This window comes from Rutilus rutilus (genome assembly GCF_951802725.1).
Source record: "Rutilus rutilus genome assembly, chromosome: 23".
Taxonomy (NCBI): domain Eukaryota; kingdom Metazoa; phylum Chordata; class Actinopteri; order Cypriniformes; family Leuciscidae; genus Rutilus; species Rutilus rutilus.
This window is the reverse complement of record NC_140233.1, coordinates 22,323,723-22,347,730: the sequence shown is the minus strand read 5'-3', so window position 1 is coordinate 22,347,730 and position 24,008 is coordinate 22,323,723. Positions and strand designations below refer to the sequence as shown.

General features: G+C 37.4%; 1 protein-coding gene across 1 annotated transcript; it reads right to left on the bottom strand.

Annotated features, from left to right (window-relative positions):
* Window positions 1-131: 131 nt before the first annotated feature.
* phrf1 (PHD and ring finger domains 1) lies at window positions 132-21,964 on the bottom strand. Its single transcript, XM_084396503.1, has 18 exons — window positions 21,871-21,964; window positions 21,194-21,332; window positions 20,657-20,788; window positions 16,560-16,747; window positions 14,748-14,831; window positions 14,151-14,281; window positions 11,430-11,521; window positions 11,176-11,333; window positions 10,708-10,840; window positions 8,773-8,891; window positions 8,358-8,551; window positions 8,139-8,261; window positions 7,849-7,994; window positions 3,722-6,838; window positions 3,508-3,584; window positions 1,906-2,025; window positions 1,677-1,805; window positions 132-1,510 (listed from the first exon to the last, which is right to left on the bottom strand). The coding sequence occupies exons 2-18, from the start codon at window positions 21,285-21,287 to the stop codon at window positions 1,352-1,354; spliced, it is 5,196 nt and encodes a 1,731-aa protein (XP_084252629.1). The 5' UTR covers window positions 21,288-21,332; window positions 21,871-21,964; the 3' UTR covers window positions 132-1,351.
* Between the last annotated feature and the right edge of the window lie 2,044 nt (window positions 21,965-24,008).

Here is a 24,008-nt window from a genome sequence, read left to right as displayed (position 1 = left end):
ATGTACTCAAAATTGAAAATTCACCAATCTTTTTGAAAGTGTCTAACTAAACATTATGTTCACTTGAGTGTGCATGAATCCTTAAATATCAGCACATTTTAGGACTGTAAAAAAAAAAAAGGAAGCATGCCAAAGATTTTTCTTTTTATTAAATAAAGGATCTAATAAAAATATTTACACAAACAGTGGATCACGAATCATGTATTCTGTGACTGCTTGGATTCACATGATAAAGTTCACTCGGGTTAAGAGAACTGAATCCTCTCTGTCAAGGAAAAGACCAACGGTTTGCCACATTTCTGCACGCTTCTGATACAACTGAAGTTACATGAGATCAATTCAACATTTCTCAAGCAATTAAAATGACATAATTAATGAAAAGGGTTCAGAAAATCCCAACCTTTTGAATTACACTCTTCAGCCATCATTTACGATCTTTTTTCATTGAGCTTTTCATTGAACCTTTAGTAATGCATAAATAAATGGTTATTTTCTAGGCTGAAAGTCATTTGTAAAAGCTATCATTCACTAACAGAACAAAAAACAACAGCAATTGGCAAACCCATTCATCTGGCAGGATTTATCAGGAAATCTGCTAAGCAGTCACTTTTCATCTGAACAGAAAAGATCTATCATGATTGAACCTTATCGTTTTTCTATTACAACAAAACCATTCGATGAGGGTGAGTTTTCTACTTCAGGTTTCCTGTTTTACTTATATTAGTAAACTAAAAGATTTTAAAGAAATATGTCAACCAAATAGATTTCAGAGTCTCATAAAGACTAGATATCAGAACAATATTTTAACTCAAATAAATGCTCTTTGTAAGTTTTCGGAAAGATCACAGAACGTCCCAGAGGATCTTATGCGTTTACGACATATGTGACATACCAAAAAAAATTAAATAATTGTATGTGCTCTCCAATCTCTTTTGTTTATGATGGAACTTTGATGTTCACCAAGTACTGTGTGTGTGTGTGTGTGTGTATAAATGATTTAGATTTTAGTCTGATGATGCAAGAGCCTGACTAATGTCTTAAACTTCCAGTTGGATAAGCTTAAAATAGCAAAGAAACAACACCCTCTTGAAGACTTGTTTTAAACAACGGCAACGTATAGATTTTTAACATATCTTGTCTAAACACACCCAGATACTTTCAAATGATCTTTACATTCAAAAGAAAACAAACAAACGTTCAAAAAGGTTCATTTGATTACTGATAACAAGACGGTGAGCCCTTAAGAGTTTCCTACGTCATTGTAGAAATGCACAGATTTAAAAACAATCAAATCTACAGTTGATTGCTAATGATACTGTCTGAAAAGGACGTAGCCGTTTTACCACTGACTTCACACTGAAGTTTGGAAGTCCTGTGGGACGTCTGCCTGTTGGTTTTCCCCAGTTTCCTCTTTCCTGTGTTTTCTTGCATGTTTATACTTATCCACGTAGGCTTTGACCAAGTTAACTACTTTCACCGGGTTGATCTCACCGCTCTTGCTATGACACACCTAGTTAATGAGGGAAAACAAGACATGAATGGCATCATTTTCACATAACAACATAATTCTTTCATAATTCAGTCAGGAAATTGCAAAACTTGGGTTTACTTGGGTGGTAAAAGAAAAGTGAATATGAAAAAAAGCAGCAAAAGAAAACATCTGACGTCTCAGTTACCTTCTGAACGGCCTTACGCAAAATCTCTTTGTACTCTTCCTTTGTGATGTCCCTCTTCTGATAGAAGGGCTTAATTGCAAGCTTGACCTCCTCTATTGCTCGCTCTTGCATATGAAGTTTCTTCATGTACTACAGAAAGAGAAATAATGTTTAAAAATTCATGACATCAAGGCAATCGAATTAAATGAGTCATCGATGTGATGAAATTGTGCAGTGACGCTTTATTGACCTTCTCTTTCGGATCGGGGTCCCCTTCTTTGTGGGATTTTGGTTTGCTGGATTCCTCTTGGGGAGGAAGGCTGGAGACTGTTGCTGTGAGTTTTGTATCAGCCTTAGATGAAGCTTTATCCTTTAATATGAAATAGATTCATGGGATTATTGTAGTACTGAAGTACCCATAACATCACTCAAGCTCGAAACTGCCCACAATAATAAAAAAAAAATCCCATTAACCGCTTCAAAGATTAATAAGGTCTCGACTTTCGCTCAAGGTAATGTGAAGTAATAATTTAATCAAGCACAAACTTGAAAAAAATATTTTTTCAATACATATTTTAATTATAATTATGTGAGCTGAGAAATGCAAAACTTGACAAAGATTTAATGTCAACTGCTGAAGAGCCACAAAATGACCATCATAAATCTTGATAAACTTGTATTCAAGGTCACTCCTTGGGAATGAAGGATGCAGAAATTTCCAAGTGTAACCTTAACTTTCATTTCTTCTGAAGTGAAGCCTTATAAGGCTGCTTTCAGTTTCTATCACATGGGTACAATAGGGATTGCATCATCCTTGTTTTCACCATGTTGAGAGATCAAGTTGCAAATTGTGAATGTGAACGGTGACACGATGACACCCTCTGGTTTCTTAGAGCAACTACATATGAGGTGCAACAATTATGACATGCACTGGTATGCACAAAAACTTGTTCTAAGAGCTCTTAAAAGGTTTCTTCAATAAAACTCTGTTTACTAGAGTTGCTCCTGTCATGGAGAAAAGTCTTCTCAATCTTGCAAAAGTAATGCTCAAGATGTAGAGTTCCAGAAATCAAAATAAGACTTTATTGGGCAAAGCCGAGACACCTACAGGACATCTGACGTTCTCACTCGCAACTCACACTTTTATAGCTTTAACCAATGATCTCATTTGCAGGTGCTCTCCTCCCTTTTCTCTTCCTGAAATCTCCCCAACACTTTCGGCACAGTTACTTCATTACTGGGCTATCTTCTCTTTATAAGGGTGGATGGCTGACTGCCAACCAGTCAAAAACATATTTTTATTGTCCCACAAAATAATTATTCAGTGTTTTTGCCTCATTATTTTTTATCAAGAGAAGATTGATGGTGCTTTTTTGATTCACATGGCCTTCAACAGTGCAGATGCCAACCGCAAACAACTTTAGGTAAAATCCCATTTCTCTCAGTCATGTAAGGCCACGAGGCCTTCAAAACACATCTGTTTTTTACAGTATTCAGATTACGTCATCTTCATTTATATAGCGCTTTTAACAATGTAGATTGTTCCAAAGCGGCTTTACATTGATAATAGGAAATTAATAGGAAACATCTACAATTATAGATGTTTTACAGAATAATAGGAAACATCTACAATTGTTTTCTATAGGATGAGTAAAACATTTCATCACCCATGATACTGTAGTATGTGGAACACAAAAGAAAGTTTAAAAAAAAAAAATTCTGTTTTGTCTTCCAAAGACTAAAGTCATATGTGTGAAACAACAAGGGTGAGTAAATTATGACAATTTTAATTTTGGGTGGAATCTATCCCTTTAAAACACTGGAAGAAATAAAGTATAAGACAAGTTTGTACCTGACTGGAGGTTTGTTGGGATGTAGCAGACCTTCGCGACCCTTCTTGCTTGAGTTTTAGTTTGAAGAGGGCAAGTTCTAAATAAGCCATGGGAAAACATTCAAAACAATTTGACTAATTTTCAAAATATTTCAGTTTTATGTAGCCTGAATGCTTCAGACCAAGCCTGATGTGACTAAATGTGTAAAGTAGTGCATCAAACATTTTTACTCACTGCTTAATTTCTCAGACTGGGGTTCTGCTGGTTCCTGCAAATTCCAAGTAACTCGCTTTCCCTGCGGCTTAGGCTTCGCACCAGCTGTAATGGGTTCAGTCATTTGCTCATTCCCAGCAGGAGCCTCTGGAACGGCAGGCTTGGGGTCGACAGCTTCTGTTGAGTCGCCCACAGAGCTCTCACTCATTTCTTTCTTAATGAAGTCCAAGTTATCAATCAAGTAATCAATGCTAATATCTTCATCGGATGACATGACAGGTTCTTGTTTTATTGGGGGGTCTGGTGGTTGGAGAGGTGACACCTCCATGTCCTCCTCTAAGAGCGGCGACTGATAGGACTCAATGGGCTCCTTTTTACAGTTGGCCGGGTCTATGTCAGGCGTATCCAAACTGATGACAAGAGGGTTGTCACTGCAGCTTGGTGAATCATCTTCATCAAGCCATATTTGCTCGATTATCTTTTTTTGTTGCTCAACCATTTCTTGCAATTTAATTTCCTTTTTACAGTTCTCAGCATCTATGTCAGGTGTGCCCGAACTGATGACGAGAGGGTTGTCACTGCAGATTGGTGAATCATCTTCATCAGGCCATATTTGCTCGATTTTTATCTTTTTTGGCTCAACCATTTCTTGCACTTTCATTTCATCCTGAAAGCCGGCGTGTCTCTTTTCTAAATCCGCACTTTTCAAATTAATTTCATTAAGATTTGGTGATTCCTTGCTGAAGATGTTAAAAGACATCTCTTCATTTTTCATCTCTTTAACACCATCTACTTCTCCACACAGTTCCTCCTCCTTTTTGAAATCTTTCAACTCCTTGGGCCAAGGTTCCTCTTGTTTAATTTTTTCGGACTTAAGCAGCTCAAGCGAAACATCTTCCTTGCTTTCTTTAACTCTTCTAGTCTGGTCACCATGTCTTGATGACCCAAGACCACGAGTTGTGATGTCAACCAACTGAGTCTCTTGTTTAATTGATGGTTTAACTGAAGTAGTCTCATGTTTATGTGCTCTTGCACCCCTCTCTGTCTTCACCTTTGTTGTAGACCTGACTGAACCAACAGCGGACTCGTGTAACTCAGTGGACATGGGCTCTGCTGACTTATGGGAGCTCCTTTCTGTGCGTCGAGAGGTCTCTGATCGATCCTCTTGCCTTTTTCGCTCTCTAGACGTTGATCTTGATTTTGACTTCTGTCTCTTTAACCTATTCTCACCCTGATCCTTTGATGTTTTCCTCCTTTCTCTGGATCTAGATCTAGAAAATGAGCGAGATCGAGAGCGCCTTCTTTCTTTTGATCTCTTCTTTCGTCTTTCTCTCCCTCGGTTGTCATTCCTCTCACGACTCCCTCTTCTCCCACTTGTCTTCCTCTCTCTACTGCTGGAACTCGAGGAACACCTCCTGTCTCTTGACCGTGGATATCTCCTCTCTTTCGATCTTGAGCGCTGCCTCTCTTTTGATTTCGAACGGGATCGCCGCCGATCCCTTGACCTTGAGCGTGACCTCCTCTTTTCTTTTGACCTTGGGTGTTTCTTTTTATGGGAGTCTTTAGATGAAAGGCTTTGCGAGTTTGATGGTGACGGCTTCCTATCCATGCACTGGGACTGATGAGGTCTTTCCATTTTTATGTTAGTAGCATTAAAGGTACCACTGACTGAAGGTAGCTCTTTACACACCCCATTTCCTTTGGATGCTTGGATTGCAAAAGACTCTTCAAGGGACTTTGATTGGGGCCTGACGGGTTGAGGTTCAGCCTCAGGCTCAGACTTCACCTCCAGCTTAACATTTTTGTCACTGCATGACGAGCTTGATCTGGAGTGCTCCTGAGCTTTCCGAAATGGACTTTCTGGAGTTTCACGACTTCCAGGATCTATGCTAGCTTTGCATATAGTAGAATTATCTGAAGATCCTGAGGTAACCCAACTGTGGATTGGGTCTGAATGATGTGATGATTGTTTGCACGGTTTGTCTCTGCAAGCATCTGGCTCCGTTTTAACTTCTGCACACATTTCCGAGTCTCTCTCCATATCAGAGTCCGCATTCACAGACTCAGATTTGATTTGATGACAGGCATCCTGACTGACTCCAACTGGCACCCGAGACTCAGTATTTTGGGTGCTAACATCAAGACCCTCACCTTCTGGCTCATTATCAGATGAATCAGACCCTGTAGGGTTAAAGGGATCATAGACCTCACACTTCTCCTCTTTGCTCTTCTCCTCTTTGGCCTTTGTTTTTAATGACAACAGCATCTGTTTACCTTTATTACTCTTCTTTGTTGATTCCTCCTCATTCCCAGACAGAGTCCCTCCTGATGCAGAAAGTCGCCGAGCTTGCCATGGGTTTCTGCTAGAGTTTATACGAAAACTGACGGAAGAAGAGGACGGGCACGAGTTTGAAGAGGCACTGAAAGATGATGTACTGGAGGTGAAAGAGCTAGAAAATGAAGAAGAAGCACCAGTTCTGTCTGATCTTTGCCTCTGAGCATCCACTGTCCTGTTTTGCTGACTTGTACCCATTCCTTGCTGTTCAACAGTACGTTCCCTACCTGTATTGCCTGCTAAGCTGGTCACTGAAGACCCAGGCAAAGTACTGCTACTGCTGTCACTGCTACTATTTGCACTGGAGGTACTGTCCCTTTTAATTTTTGGTATCCTTGGCAATACAGAAACATCCACCCATACAGGCTTAGGAGGGGGCTTTCTGACAGGCGTTTGTCGGGCAGTTCCCTCCTGGTCTTGATGGGGAGAGTCAGAAGAGCTATTTGACACCCTTGAGAGCGGTTGACCTCTAATCCCATTAGTGCTCAAGTGACCATTTCCAGGTCTTGGTGGATTTAAGGTGATCGGCCTGTGAAGAGCACATGGATGCAGATTGGGATGACCCAAGGGAGATGGGTGAGAGTGAGGAAGATGCGGAGAGTGTATGGGTGGAGATGTGGGATTCTGTGGTGAGGAACAGGACCCATGAGAATTTTGTACTGGTGGAGGCCTCCTCAATGGGCTGGAGGAAGGACCAGCCTGTTCAGAGGGGTGGATGAGACTTGTTTCTGTGTTTGGTGTGTTTCCTGGTTCCCCTGAGCCTGATTCTCCAGGGGTAGTGTTCATCGGCAAGGACAGGGACACTGAAAGGAACGAACAAACATTTGACTTCTGAAAGGATGACAGTCATGCAACATCAACGTAACATTCTCATTTTCCACTAGATATTTTCCTCTACATCTCATCAGCCATTTTGATTTTGGCACGCTCTGCAGCAACTGACCACTAAGGAGCGAATGTACAGTGACGTGATTCAAACTGTGCTTTCACGCTATGGCTGGCGCTGAGCTAAAGACGGACACGCTCAGCGCTTGTCATATATCACAACTATTCAGTGTTTAATCACATAATGTTTATTTTAGGTTACAGACATTTAAATACATATAATTTATAGCAAAACAATACAATTATAGTTTATAAAACACACAATGGTGTCTATGGAAGCAGCAATAACAATCTATTAAAATATATTTGCCGACGTGTTTTATTCATATCAGATAGATACTGTAAGTAACTATGAAGTTAACTATTCTTCTCCCAGTTCACCGGCCACTTACTTTCATGTATTTCGGGAGAAACTGATGAATTCACGTGCTATAATAAATCCAGTGCTTAATAAATAATAATAAATGTAATAAATCACGATGCCGGCTCAACATCGTGATGTCTGTCAGCCATCGCCATGGACGATGGTATCGTCTATCGGCCCAACCCTAATATAAACCTTAAATATTGTAGAACAGGTTAAGTAAAAATACAATGAATAGAGTTCATATATTTATCAGAATGCTCCTAAGTTTATTTTTATAGCTGACTAATGAGTTTTTGGACAATGAATGGCTTTGAAGTAAATATAACATTACATGACTTTGTTCTCAAGCTGTTTTATTGACATATTTCAAGCGAAATCGCACCACAGTTCCAGTGCATCTGAACTCAGACCACCTCCTACAGGTCGTCTCGGGTTCGGTACCCTGGTGGACTCCCGGGTACACGACAGCTTTCACATTACCAATTTTTCACGCGAACAGTCTCCCGTTTCAAACTAAACTGCCAGTGTGAAAGCACCCAATGTCTCCAAAGCATGACTTACCAGGTTTGGTTGCTTTGAGGGAACCATCTCTGTTGATGACCACATCTGAACTGTCCATGAGGAGCATGCTCTGACCACTGAGGATACTCCCCAGCAGGTCTGATACAGGGGCAACATCTTCCTCCTGTGGGACACTCACACCTTGCCTGGAAACCACCACACAACCAGGATTTAAACACCCATTTAATCCTCAAACATATTTTCATTGTGATTTTCATCACCTTGAAGTAGAAATCATCTGTTTCCTCCATCGTGACCATAAAGAGTGATTCCCCCCCTCTAGTAGTTACCTGGAGAGGCCGGCAGATATGGGTCTGGCCACAGGCTGATGGGACCGCAAGGCAGAACGGGAGAGGCCACGGCGTTTAGCTTCCAGAACAGAGGATGGTGTTGGAACTTGATTCTCATCCTCCCTAACAAGATAAATTGGAAGATTAACTTAGACACTCAGGCGCTCACTACTTAAAAATAGTTAACAAATATAAAATATACAACCAATAGAACTTCACCTATCATCAAAGGGGTCTAGGTCAAAGGGATCTCCGTACACAGAGAGGGAGGCTGCGCCGATTTCTGCCCGCATACTTCCTAAACTGTACTCTGAAGGCCGATAAACTGAGGGAATAATGGAACCAGCCTTGGGCTTCTTAATTCCTAAACTCCGTGCAATACGACCTCTCGAATTAGTTTCCTTCTTTTTGACCTGAAGCGGCAAAACATTTTTGGTTTTATCACTTTTTTTGGCAGACATATAATTGCAAACTTTCACGTGTTCTTGCATAGAAGAGGTAAAGCAATACTGTTAATCAGCAAAACATTTATATTTGAGCTTTCAAAAACCCATAACAGCAACCTTTTAACAACCCAAAAATAAAGAACAAAAACTGTTACAATTTTGTGGTTCTACATCTGCCAAGAACTTACCAGTTTTCTTCTAAATTTTGTCTTCCTTCCTCTGCGTTTCCGTCTCTTCACTCCCACGCTTTTTGTTGTTTTTCCCCCAGATATTGCTGAGGATTTGCTTTTGGTTTTCCTTCTTCTAACTGGTAAGAGAATCCCATTTAGATCAGAGAGAATCACACCGAACTAAACATCCAGTTTAATGAAAACTAAAACGTCTGATTACACATGGTATTATGATCCATTTCAGGTTAACCAATGACAAGTGGTCAGGTGAAACAGCAAGTAGGTAGTAACACACGTCTCAAAAGAGTCTTCTGTAAACCATGTGCTATTTTAGAGTAGGGTCTCTGATTTCAACACTACTGTTCAAAAGTTTGGGGTAATTATTTTTCTTTGAAAGAAATACATACTTTTATTCAGCTAGGATGCATTAAATTGTTCAAAAGTGACAGTAAAGACCTTTATAATGTTATAAAATATTTCTATTTCAAATAAATGCTGTTCTTTTGAACTTTTTATTCATCAAAAAACATTGATTAAAAAAAATGCTTTCACAAAAATATTAAAGTCCCCCTGTGGTGAAAATCAAGTTTTTAAATGTTGTTTATATGTCTATGTGGTGTTTTTAATATGCTCTAAGACAAACCATGTGTAAATTCATAAGTCAGCACCATTGTTTGTATTTTCTCCTTAAAACTGCAGTGGAAAAAAAGACAGTCTCAAAAACGCGGTCTGAAATCGCTATTGTTTCTAACTTTACAAACTACCTTGTAACCAATCACATCAACGTGCCGGTGGGCTTTAGCATATCATTAACTATGACCGCTCTGAAGCAGCGGAGTCTCGAGAGATGCCAGGTTATCTCGGTATATTTTTCTGGTGATATGAAAAAGCGGGTACATTTAGCAATATAGTGGGTGTATGATGTATATTACGATGTTATGATGAACTAAATGCCTTCCTCCACTGACGTTTTGAGTTGTTCATGATACTGATTGTTAGAAGGCAGTTGCCTGACTCTGAGATAGCGAACAGGAACATGGTTTGTTAATATGGTAAATATTAATTACCGTTATGTGTCCTACATTGTAAAGAGCGATACCATTGTGCAGCGTTTACCTCAGTAAGTGGGACTGAGCGAGTGGATCTCTGATCTGGTGTGAGTGAGTGGAGGCGGGGCTAATTTGCATATTAATGGATCCGCGTATACTAAATGAAGCAATGGTGTAGACTTACAGTACATTCAAGTTATTTTAAGGCATGAAGAAGAATTTTCCACAGGAAAAAACTTTTAAATATGTAATTTTGGTGATCAAAGATGAGTTTTAAGGGATAAAATTATTGACTACAGGGGGACTTTAAGCAGCACAACTGTTTTCAACATCGATAAGAATTTTTTCTTGAACACCAAATCATCATATTAGAATGATTTCTGAAGGATCATGTGACGCTGAAGACTGGAGTAATGATGCTGAAAATTCAGCTTTGATCACAGGAATGAATTACATTTTAAAATAATATTACAATAGAGAACAGTTATTTGAATTTATATAAAATTTCACAATATTACTGTATTTGATCCAATAAATGCAGACTTGGTGAGCATAAGAGACCTCTTTCCAAAAGCCTTTAACAAATCTATACCATGCCAGAACGTTTTTGTACAACAATCACCACATCACTATGTGTTGCTGCATAAAAAGTACAAAAAAACTAGTTTCTCCCACAAATATATATAATATAATATAATATAATATAATATAATATATATATATATATATATATATATATATATATATATATATATATATATATATATATATACACACACATATACACGCACACACAGTATATCTTTTTTTTTTTCATTTTTGTAAAGTATTTTTTTTCAGATTTGACACATTTACCTAAACAAATCTTAATACCAGGTGCAAACGGTGGGTCTATTTGTCTCACCTGTCTTTCTCCTCCGGCGGGTTCTGGAGTGAGGGGTCAAGTCTCGCACATACACGGCTGTGCTGAGTCCAGCCACTACAGCATTGATGGTCTCATCCAACCATGTGGACTGCATCATATATCTGGGAGTGAGCTAAAACACAATACCACACAAATCAAGCACTCACTTAGCTCACAACAACAATAGTACAGCACTGCACAAAACATTCCCAAAGTTTAATAGAGTTTGTCCAACCACTAAACCCAACCAATTGAGCAAAAGTAAGTGATTTGTTTTTTCATGCTTGTTCCAGCATTTAAGTATCCCATTCACTTGTATTTGAACAAAACAACATAAACATCCAAAGTATCCAGTTGTTTAAGCATTAAACAAACCAGTTAGACCTGCTTCATCATCCCAGTGACACACACATCTCAGCCATGTTACACACTTGTGGTTAGAGAGCAAAGCAAAAGCATCATGCAAACCTGCGCTGCTGTGCGTGCCTGTGTGATCCGATGTCTGTTGACGTTGGCCCGAACTCGTTCGCTCTGCTGGGTCCGTGCGATCGCTCGGGTCGGTCTGGCCCGGGAACGGCTGGTGGTGGGGAGAGAGCTGCTCTCCTCCTCACTAATTTGTTCAGAACCTAAAACAATTAGATGAAAATGATGGTTATTACTACAAATATGTAACAAATCATAAATGTAATGTTAAGAAGTGGTTGTGAGAAATGAAAGATGACCTGATGTGCGGTTGCTGGCGATGCACTCTGGGCAGAACCATTCCTCTACAGGTACAGCGTCCAGAGGCGGCGTGAGACATTCCATGTGGTACCTTCCATAAAAAAGGGAGAATAATATAGAATAAGTAGTCAAATGGAAATTAAACAATAAAACCGGCGTCCCCGTAAATAGGCAGGGCTAATAAATATGACCGTATGTTAAAGTACTAAACAACAAACACCCTAAATGTATTCAAATATAGTGGAATGAAAATGTATAAAGAGGAAAACACCTATATTTGCCATTCTTGAGCATATTATATATTACTACCATTATAATCATCATCATTATTGATACAAATGACAATAATAATAATATGTAGTTATATGCGCATGATATTTTGAGTGTCTTGCAGTATTAACATTAATGGTTAATTAATTGATCCTTTTAAAATCAGGAGTAATTTTAATGAAACTTAAGTAGCGACAGATCTTTTCTTCTGTATTGTGACGTATTTCAGAGTAAAACAGATTTTCGGAAAAGAAAAAAATGCTGGTTGTTGATTGGATGAGGGCAGATCTGATTGTAAGAAAGGGGTGGAGTTTAAGTGGACCACATGACTGGAGCAGCCCGGCATACATCACCACAGAGAAGCCTGACGTCTAATGCTGGGTACACACCAAAAGATTTTTTACATCTTATAAGATTTTCAAAATGTGACAGACCACAAACATGAGGACAAAAAATCCTAGATTTAAGCGTTTTGCTCCTATAGTGTGTGGTGTGCCATGATGTGACAAAGACAGCACACCACACACAAACAGATTTTCAACCAGAGTCTCGACTGTGAACACAGGAAATCTCGCAAAATATCGTGAGACTTCAGAATAAGCATGACGGACGATATGTAGGAAGAAATTGCGATAGTGTTTGGAATGATTTTCACAGAAAATTCACGTGAAAAAACCATTGTACCTACCATTATATATATACGGTAACCTTTTATACAGAAATATATTCATTCTTTATTGTCTTTATTTATTCTTTATTGGATTTATTGTCTCTTTAGAAAAAGTTATTTAATCCCTAGTCTATAGAACCTCACTGAACCCTTAACACTCAGCTTTTTTTTATTTTTTTTTAATCTTTTTATTTTTTTTATCTTAAGAATTATACAATTACAGTCAGGGGGGTACAAAGAGTAAAGCCGATAAACAAACATAAAAAGACATATACATAAACAGTGACAAACTTAAAAGTTAAACAAAAATTTGAAAATGTTTACAGATTGAAACGCACTTTGCAGCTTTCTTATTTTTCAAACCCAATATTGTGTTTAGGTATTGTAAAATTTCTGCTCTTAAAATGAAAAACAAAGGCTTGTTTCCTCGAAATTTACACTTATGAATACTAAATCTTAACATTAAGCTTCCTGCAAGTGTGTGTGTGTGAGTGTGTGTGTGAGAATGACCGTGTCTTCCATCATCTCCCTTTCTGATTGGATATTGTTTCGTTTCACGTGATAATCTCCAGAGTGTGCACGTGTTTGTCCTCGGAGTTCCCCCCACACATCAGGATTTCTGATCGTAAATATTAAACAACGATTCGCGATCGGAGCGGCTCCGACGTTCTTCCGAGCAGGTTCGGACACTCTTAACACACCTCACACCAAGGGAAAATCTGATAAAATAATCTGTTAAACCATCAAGATAATCGGGACATAGCTAGGATTGTCGGAAGGGGAGAAATCGGCCCAAAATCAGCCCGATTATCTTTTGGTGTGTACCCAGCATAACTGGAAGAGAGAGTTACACATGTTTTGAATTTCGAGGTAAAAAAGGAATTGAGGAATGAAACATGCACAAATTAATTATTCACAATAAGATCAATAACAAGCATTTGGAAAATAGGATGACTTTTCATTGTATGCCTTTAATGATACAATTTTTTGACTATTCCTGAAAACTTAAATCCCTTTCCCCGATTTTAAAACGAGACTCTATATTTTTAATTCATTGTCTATAAAAAGTTTGTCAGTGTCATTATTCAAATCCAAAACGCTGCTTAAGTCCCAAATAAGAAGTTAGCACATGTACCTCAGTACTGGTCAAGAGGACCAATCAGTCATTTGTGATCAATGGATAAGGAGATTATTTCATCATTTTATAGAGATTACTCGGGCAAACTGATCCTTTGGTAAATCAGAAACAATCTTTTGAATTAATAGATTAAAAACTCTTATACGTCTCATTTACAAAAGGCAAAAACCTCACCTGCTTATAGCTAGTGTTCCTGAAACCATTAATTAGCTCGTTCAGGTGTGTGTGATTAGGGCTGGAGCTAAACTCTGCAGGAAAGTGGATCTTAAGGGCCACATTTGCCCACCGCTGTACTAGACCTAAACCAGTGTTATTGAGTGTTTTTATCAAGTCAAAACACTTAACCTGCTTCATTTACATTACACACTCCAGGAAGTTGATTATGAACATGAAAAATAACCAAGGCAAAACACCAAAAGTCCACAAGTCATTGGTGCTCTTCGCCCAAATTAGTGTCTCAGAATGTATTACTATAGTGAATTTATATATTTATTTTATATTCATCTTTTATTTTAATATTTAAAGTACTATACAGTACCGGTCAAAAGTTTGGTACCATTACCATCGAGTCGCAAGTCATCAAATTAGGGACTTACGTCCAAGTCTCAAGTCCACAACCCTGGTTTGTCATTAATTTCTTACCCAGCATCACAGCCATCACACAGCAGGAGGCGATCTTCACGGTCTCGACCCCCGCAAACCTCACAGCTGGTCTGATCCAAGTCCAGTTCCAGCTGTTCCTCCCCAGGTTTTACAGGCTTCTTAACTGCAATCTAAGCACACACACACACACACACACACACACAAACTAATACTCTCCCATCTGCTTAACTGAGGCTGATATTATGGTATGTTCATTGTGTCCTTCAAGTGGAGTCGGAAAAATCGGAATTACGATGCCCAAGCACATGAATGACAGAGAAAAGTTATATTTAGAAAGGGGGAAAGCTCATAATACACAAGTTTTACATTATAAGCGATTTGAAACACTGATCTATAAATCTACAGAGATCAGTGAGCGGGTCTAATAATCACTCAACTTTCACATTTGTGAAACCATGTTGTGATATCATGTACTGTATAAATAAGTGATAGAAATCAATATGTGTCAACATTTTGAATTCAGATGTAGTTATTTGGGTTTATTATTCACAATACATTTCTTTGGAAAATGTGGAAAATGCAAATGGAATCACAGAATCCTGTCATAAAATCTGACAGATCTGGTATGTGACTCACTGTTTTTTTAACTTTCCCGCCATGGCACTTTCTCAGGAAAATGTTCTCAAAGACTATTCGGTCCACCGGACAGGAGTTGGCATTCTGAGAAAAATATTAAAAATAAAAACTGGCATTATTGTTTATGAACTAGGGTTATTATAGTTAACTAAAACAATTAAAAACATTTGTGTTACTTGAAACAAAATAAACGTTAACTGACCTAAAGAAAACAACTTCTTTAAAACCAACTAGTTGCTAAGGTAATATTTTTTTAATGATGTACTAACATGAACTAATACAATTAATTCATTGTATTAAAACTGAAATAAAAATTATATAGGCATTAAAAGAAACACTAATAAAAATGACAAAAACAAACAACAAAATTATTAAACATTTAACAAAAAATAAATATATATATATATATATATATATATATATATATATATATATATATATATATATATATATATATATATAAAAATACAATCAATTCCAAATGAATTAATTCATAAAATGAAAAAATAATAATAACTCTGATAGTACGTCAATGATCATCGGGGTCCAAGCAAGGTTGACCCAACTTAAATGGATCTTACGATGTTGTTTTTATAGCAAAGTCCATCTTGAATCTTCACTGAAACTTAAGGTTTGATCATAAAATGTATGGACATATATTCAACATTTAAATTTAGAAGAATCGCATGTCATTGGATGTCACAGGACAAATTCAAATGAATGTGAAGATATCATTTATCTAAATCTTTTATCTTAAGGCTCTTTTCATTATTATAATTTATTTCTATATCCATTGCCTCATAAACTTATGCTTGCAGTTTAACACATCAGTGTTTGTTTTATTATTCACAACAATAAATGTCCATTGCTTAAGCTCCATTGCTGAATGTCACTGTTTTCGTCACTGCAGTTTCCCGAACACACACACAAGAAATGAAATGTGTTTAGCCCAAAAATATTTGGTTTTTAACAGTTTTTAATTCTCCTTTTTGCAATTTCTCTCAGATCTGTTTTAACTCCATTGCTGCTTTAACAAGTTGACCCCACAATTGCGTAGCTTAATGAGAGTCTGCAAATTAGTATATACATGTGATATGACATGACATATAATGACCACTAGGAGGTGCTCTAGGCATACGTTTTCCTTGATTGGTTTTCCCTGAAGAGATACTGACACACGTTTGTTGTATTTATCGTGAAATGAGAGTTAAGTGTCTTTATTAAAATCAACGGATTATCAATGGATAATGGATTATCCGCAGTGTCCACAGATATAACCGCGATCCACGCATCACTAGTACAAATACATACATTTTTTAATGGTAGGCCATTCAGATGTGATGTTTTTAGCCATGAAATTTGATTGCCTGCTGGCGGTCATGTTTTTTTTTTTTAGGTATCCGAGTCATATTATAGGATATGTTTCTAGCCCTTAGGGTTCAAAAATCCAAACTGCCACATTATAGCGCCAAATAGTCACGGACGGGTGTGTGTCAGAGCGTCTGAGTAGCGGTGCTCAATTGGGACCATTCTGCCAATTTTGGGGTCTCTACAATTTACGGTCTTTGACACCCATACACTTTTAGGGAGGAAAAATAAGAACATCAGTACAAACACAATAGTGTTCCAACACTTCAGTGCTTGGACCCCTAATAAAATAACAGTGTTATGAATAATACTGCATCAACCATAAAGATGTTTCCGCAGTATTTGCATATTATGAATAATGCTGAATAACTGTAGAGAATCACCAAATATGGACGAGATCTTAATGTACGAGTTACGTAAAGGGTTTAAGCTTGTCAATCTTACCCTTGACCATTCCAGAATGCAGTCGAGACAGAAGTAGTGTTCGCAAGACTCCGGTGTGGCCACGGGCTGCTCGTGGAAGGAGTTCAGGCAGATGGGGCATTTCTCCGAGTCCTCGTCTGAGCTCAGGTCAGCTGCATCCACAGGAGCGTTCCCTGCAGCTCCTTCCAGGACGTTCCCAGAGTCCTCATCTGAGGATACAGGATACAGTCCTCCCGTGTTTGTTTGAAGCTTGTGTGGCAGGTCTTATGATTATGCATATTTTAAGGCAAAATGCAAACACAATCACTCCCAACGATTAAAGGTCCACATGATCTGATATCTGCTGGAAAGCACTTTTATAAGACTGACATAATATTTTATGGATAGATATGCTTTTGGTTAAATTAGTTTTATTTTAGCTTGCATTCATAATGAAATTTAGTCAATAAGAAACGGAAGATGCAATCATTCTTTCTTCTGTATTGTGATGTTTATCCAAATGAAACGGCTTCTCGAAGGAGAAAAAAAACAAACAAACGTAGAGTAGGACTCGATTTTGACCATCCGGAATTTATTGTTGTCGTTTGCAAATCGCTCTCACAAGCTTATCAAGGGGAGGGGAAATTAATGGTTTTGATTAACCCCTTACCTATCAGGGATCACTGGTGATCCCAGATTATTTTAGTTCAAAATATGTTTGAGCTTATATATCTCAATATTAATAACAGTCTGGTTAATTTTGAGTCTTGAACTATAAACTCTCAAGTGTTGGCTTTCTAAATGTATGTGTGTTATGTTTCTATTCAGAATTACTTATGAGCAGTAACCTTTTTATTTTGGGCATTTCATGTATGCAGCACTTGCCAAAATTGGGGGTGATGGGGAAGGGGTTCAAATATTGATGTGCAAAAGGGTCAATTAAGGGGCAATTTTTATAATTCCCTTTTAAATGTATCTGTGGTGGTGTTTTTTTATGTGAAATATTTAAATTAAACCAGTCAAAATTGAACCAGTTACAATCAATCACAATGCTATGTTTTTCAACATTTTTATATTGCAAAGGTGGAACAGAAGCTGCATCTGATAATGCATTTGTGTTTATTTACACAATGTTTAAAGGCCTCCTGAAATCTTTAACTTTTAGTATGAATATGTTAGCCTTAAAGGGATACTCCACTTTAAAATGAAAATTCTGTCATCATATACTCACCCTCATGTTGATTCCTTTATGAATTTCTTTCTTCTGCTGAACAGAAAGGAAGATATTTAGAAGAATATCAGTAACCAGACAGTTTCTGGTCTCATTGACGTCCATAGTATATTTTTTTCCTACTATGGAAGTCAATGAGACCAGAAACTGTCTGGTTACTGATATTCTTCTAAATATCTTCCTTTCTGTTCAGCAGAAGAAAGAAATTCATACAGGTTTGAAACAACATGAGGGTGAGTATATGATGACAGAATTTTCATTTTAAAGTGGAGTATCCCTTTAAGGTTATGAATAAGCTGGTGTGTTCCAAAAAAGGACAAAATTCACGTTTAGGAGATACAAGCATTCAAAACTTACAGTCTCTCACTTCCGCTAAAATGGATCACGGATTTTTTTGACGTCACGCAGACTTCAGCTTCTCATCGCATCTTCTGTCCAATCAAATGCTCTCTAGAATCTAAAGCTCCGCCCCCATGCTATAAACACCACCTGGCGAAAGCGACCGTTGACACATCAGGATCAATATGGGTAGGAGATGTGTCGTCGGAGTTTTATTCAAGTTTCTAACTGTACGTTGGTTAAGAATGAAATGTCTAGAATTTATTCACACCTCTACTATTGAATCAAACGTATCATCAGCGCTCGGGTTCGCACCCATGGAGCTGTCAAGTACGACTCGCAGTCTGTGAGGTAAACTAAACGCTATTGGTTGTTTGAAAAGGGGGAGGAGCCATTCAATATGTCCAGCCTTAACTTCCTGTTTCAGTGGAAATGACGTCAACGCATCAAACAAAGCCGCGCGTTCCAAGTGCACTTCAGTGGGTCCTATAATGCTGTTTAATGTAAATATATGTGTGATTATTTCTCTTGATATTAGAATAATGATTAATAATGTTGATTAACAGAAAGTTTTTTGGGGGGAAAAGCACATCATATTTTGGCTACAGACAAAACAAGCCAAGAACCATTTATACAAGTGTTCATTGCTTTTTACGGATTAGAAAATCAAGACTTCACATTGGTTATTTCCAGAGGCGGACAGAGTACACAGCTTCATTACTTGAGTAAAAGTAGATACCCCTTGCTAAATTTTACTCAAGTACAAGTAAAAGTACTACAGTCAGATGTCTACTTAAGTAAAAGTACTGAAGTACTTGTTTTTAAAAGTACTTGAGTATCAAGAGTACATTTTCTAAATATTGCATTACTACTGCCACAGTGCTTACATTGGTAAACACAGCAAACACTTGAAGCGAAAACTATTATTAACTTGTTCAGAAAATTGAAATAGTCTGGCGAGGTGGGGCCACGGGTTGGCACATTCCCGGGATGGACCTGCGTCTTCATCCATTGTTTCGTCCGTGGTTTCGTCTCTTATCTAAATCTGACCATGGAGTTGACTTTGGCGGAAAGCTGAAGGTGATTGCTGATAGGCTGTCCCAATCAGTGGCGCCTGCACAATCCAATCACGTTTGAGAGGTAAACAACAAATTGAGGGTTTCCGAGATTTTTCTTTTTTTTTTAGAAGTAACGGCTACTCACGGTTATGGATAGAAATGTAGTGGAGTAAAGAGTACAATATTTGCCTCCCAATTGTACTTGAGTAAAGTCATGAGTACTCCCCAAAATTGATACTCGAGTAAAGTACAGATCCCTCAAAATTGTACTTAAGTACTGTACTCAAGTAAATGTACTCCGTTACTGTCCGGCTCTGGTTATTTCAATAGCATAAAAAACAAAACAGTTATTCAAATTGGGAATAAATTAAACAAAGAAAGCAAGCAAAGAATACCGAAGCGAGTCAAGTTATGCACTTTCACAAAAACTGCCGTTACAATAACTGAAGCGGTCTACACTGTAAAAATTATACTATACACTGTAAAATGAATCTGTTATATTTGCATCTTTTCTGCAATTTGTTGTTTATGATGAGAGAATTTGCGAATGCAGATTCAGAATTCAGTCAGTAAGCGCACACTGAACAACTCTGAATCTGACTGGACATTGCATTCATAAGTTGAACAGAAATGTGTGTGCTTGGTTATAATGCTGCATATGAAATATGATGCAACATGAGTAAATCTACTGTAAATGTAATGCCGCAATCGATACTTTTCATTCATTTTAAATTGCACTTTAATCACGATCTAGCTCAACTGTGCAGGGGCATTTTTGCCCCAAGCCCCCTTTAATTTCCAACTCTGATGTGCATAGTCAAATCATTTGTAATAAACACTTCAATATTCCATAAAAAATAAGAATGGTAAATTTTGGTTTTAAAATCAAAGACATTAATCTGGCAGGTGATAAAGCGTCGTCGGGAAAACTCAATTTGCGTATCTACCCCGAATTGATAAAATAAAATAAAATTCTGAATCAAAACTATAAGGAAACACCAGTACTTTGTTTAGGCTTGGTTTGTAGGGAATTCCAAACCTGCACACATATATTCAAACGCACATAACTATGGAACCCGTTCTTAATGCGCATCTGAATGCCATCAGCGTTTCTCACAGGTTCGCGTTTAAAGTCTGTGTAGAGAGAATGGTGTCGTCTTAGCGGCCCCTAATTTAAAAACAAATGATCGTTGCGACGGAAGCGAATCAATCAAAACTAACTTTAGCTGGAAAATGACTTTATTAAAGAACCGCTATAAAGCCAAACAATCTTACGTTAAACTATACATTTATCTCTGTAAAGCTGCTTTGAGACAATCTACATTGTTAAAAGCGCTATATAAATGAAGATGACTTGACTTGAGGTGATTAAATCATAAAATAAATATTACAAGTGGCTTTAGAAGTCAATATTCTGTTTTTTTTACATTTCAATTCGTTCAATATAATGAACTTGTTAAATTGACAAGCATAAAAAAAGTCAATACAAGCATGTTGAAGTTAAATCTTACTTTCACTTTCACCCTCATCTTCCTCCTCCTCCTCTCCATCAAGGACATCCATCTCTTCATCATCATCATCATCATCTTCCTCACTGCCCGTTTCTCTTTCCTCTGATTCCCCCTCGTCTTCTGAGTTGTCCTCTGAATTGGAATGACATGCAGGAAGATAAGTCATGTAAAGTGAAAGAGGAAACTGAATATTTTCTTTTTATACCAAATGCAATAAAGCCTACTGTATCAAAGGCCTCTAAATTATCAACACGACGACTTTGCTGTAAAACCTGTTTCTAATGTGAAATCTTTACTGATTTTCTTTATATTGTTAGTAATATTTCAAGAGGAACACTTTCTGTAACTGAACTGAAGCAACTTTACTTGATTTATCCATATATCAAGTACGATACAAAACATAAAGGTTCAATAAACAGTGTGACTATTTTTTCACATGTCAGACTTAACAGGGTTAAAAAGGGACAACATTATTTAAGGCCCACAACACATTAGGCTGCTCTGTGTTGTTCCATTTGCTGACACAAGACCACTAACCGTCATCAGAGATGATGGACATGACAGGTCTTTTTCCTTTCCCATGGGAGACGTTCCTGTTGATCAGCTCATCCTGGCTGTCCTCCTCATCCATGGTTATGCACTGATTTAATCTAGATATTTTTCAGCACTGAACAACCTGTAGGGTACATAAGCATTATCTAATGTGAACATCCACTCCAAATGTGACCAAAATTGAAATAGTGTCACACAAACTATTAGTTTATTTTTTTTCACGTCAGGCTTAAATCTCCTCTTGATTTTGTAGTTTGATTCAGATGGTTCAATGCACATAACTCTCAATGCTTCTATTGTACGGACATGTTATTGACTCGATGCTAACAGCTAACATCAAGCCAGCTAATAAAAACACTAGCCTGCTTCATTTTACCAACACATTCCAGGACACATATAATGAGGTTGTAAACATGAAAAACATTCAATGCAAAACACTAAAAGTCATTTTATTTAGTGAAAGTGAGCCTTGTGCACTTGCACCATAGCTAATGCTAAAGCTAACACGCTATCAGTGTTTCTTGTCCTTAGTCTAAATTTAACTCATCAGCTGTTTTTGTTATATGCACTATCCAGGCCGTATAGAGCAGCTTTTATAGGCGGTTAATGTCTCATTTATTGAATTCATCTGGGAGGTTATAATATTGAGTATTTGTACCTACCCTGTAAGGTTGTGTAAGACATTATTTGTGTTTTGAAGTCCACTCGGCGTTTGTCTTTGACGGTACCGGTTGGAGAAATTACGAATCCTACTATGGCAAGGAATTGCTCATGAATATTAATACCAATTTTGTGAGGTCCGCCCATTGCTTTATTGCTGGCAAATTTAACAATTAATTCTACTTGGGTAAAGGTTTTGGCTTATGAATATTAATTAGAAAGTTTACCGAGCAAATTCAGCACGACTAGATTCATATGTAGGGGTTTAAGAAACCCTATTTTCTGTCCATAGCAAAGAAACAGATTCTACTTAATTGGAAAGACAGAACAGAACTCTCAATAAATCATTGGCTCAATTATTATTGTATATAATATAATATAATATATAATATTAATATAATTATTATTACTAACCCTAAGTACACTCAAACTTGGAGTAATTAACTGCATTTGGACATAATATAGATTCATTCAAACAAACCTGGTCCCCTTTTTCAATACCTAAATAGGAGAACTGATTCCTCTTTGTCATAAACCACAAGAAACTCTTAAGGAACATTTTCTGCCGCTTTATATAACATATGTAGCTTATATCCTGTCAGCTTGTGTCGATTACTTTTCTTATCATAATTTAAATTCTACTGCCCTTAAATTTGTTGTCTTCTTTTCCTCTTTTTTCTTTGTTGTATTTCCAGTGTGTCAGTATTTGGCATTAGTATTTTGTATTTGGTATAAATTACAACAGACTATTTCTATAATAGATAAATAAGTGTTACTTAATATACTGTTCTACAATTATCTTTAGATTGATGTCATTTATACATTTATAATGTTCTATATGCTATACTTTCATTTATTTTCTATGTATGTCAATAATAACAAATTTGTTATTACTATTATGATTGTTAGTGGTGGTGGTAGTAGAGGTAGCACTGCAGTATTGATATATTATTAAAGAAAAATGTGTCCTCCTTTCCTCTCCCCTTCCTTATAAAATCCAATTCCAAAACATTAGATATAAACACTTATAATTTATACACTCTATAAGCTGTCTGGGTCTGGGTCTCTTTTATGTGTACTTTTGTGTTTATACATGTCATTGGTCTCTTATTTAGTATAAGCAGCTACTGTAGGCTATGTCTTGTTAATAAAAAATAAATAAAAAAAAGTATTATTCTGTCGTAAAGCTGATCGTGCAGACCAAACCGTAAGGCCTAGAGACTTAAAACCTGGCCAGATGGTAGGTCTCAATTTGGGGAGACATTGGCAAGTTATGAACTCAATTGGCCAACAGGAGGCGCTACATCGATCAAAACCGCAAAAAATGCTCCTAACTCCTAGGGCCCTATTTTAACGATCTAAGCTCATGGTCTAAAGCGCATGGTGCATTTTGGGCGTGTCCGAATCCACTTTTGCTAGTTTAATAATGGGAAAAATGGTCGGCGCGCCCAGCGCATGGTCTAAAAGGGTTGTTCCTATTCTCTTGATGAGTAATGGGTGTGTTTTGGGCATAACGTCATTAGATCGATTAAGCTGTTTTAGCAGATACAATTTATATATATATATGCCCATTGTTTGTTAGTAACATTTTGTGTGCACAAAGTATAAACTGGAGAACAGGTCATTTTGAAGGAATTCTGATGCTCAGAGGAAAACAACTGAAAAATGAGGCTGTAATGCTACTGTTGTCCACTAGAGGGACCCGCAGGAAATCTTTTCAATTTAATCTTTTTATGAGTTTCCAGCATTGGCCGATATAGAAATGCTTAAAACCATTTTTTTAAATTGTGCGCTGGTAATACAGTTTTATATAATTAGTTCACAAAGAAATATGTGAAATGCTTATAAACCATTTTCACAAGTACATATCCTGATAACATTGAAAAGATATTTGTCTTGTGTGTGTGTGTGTGTGTGTGTGTGTGTGTGTGTGTGTGTGTGTGTGTGTGTGTGTGTGTGTGTGTGTGTGTGTGTGTGTGTGTGTGTGTGTGTGTGTGTGTGTGTGTGTGTGTGTGTGTGTGCTTTAAAATGTATTTGCTGTGTGAGCCAAAGTGAGCCAATGAGTGGTCCTCTGTTGCCATCTGCTGGTTATAATAGTAATTTTGTCATTCTACTTACTAAAAGTTCTTTTCACATGTTT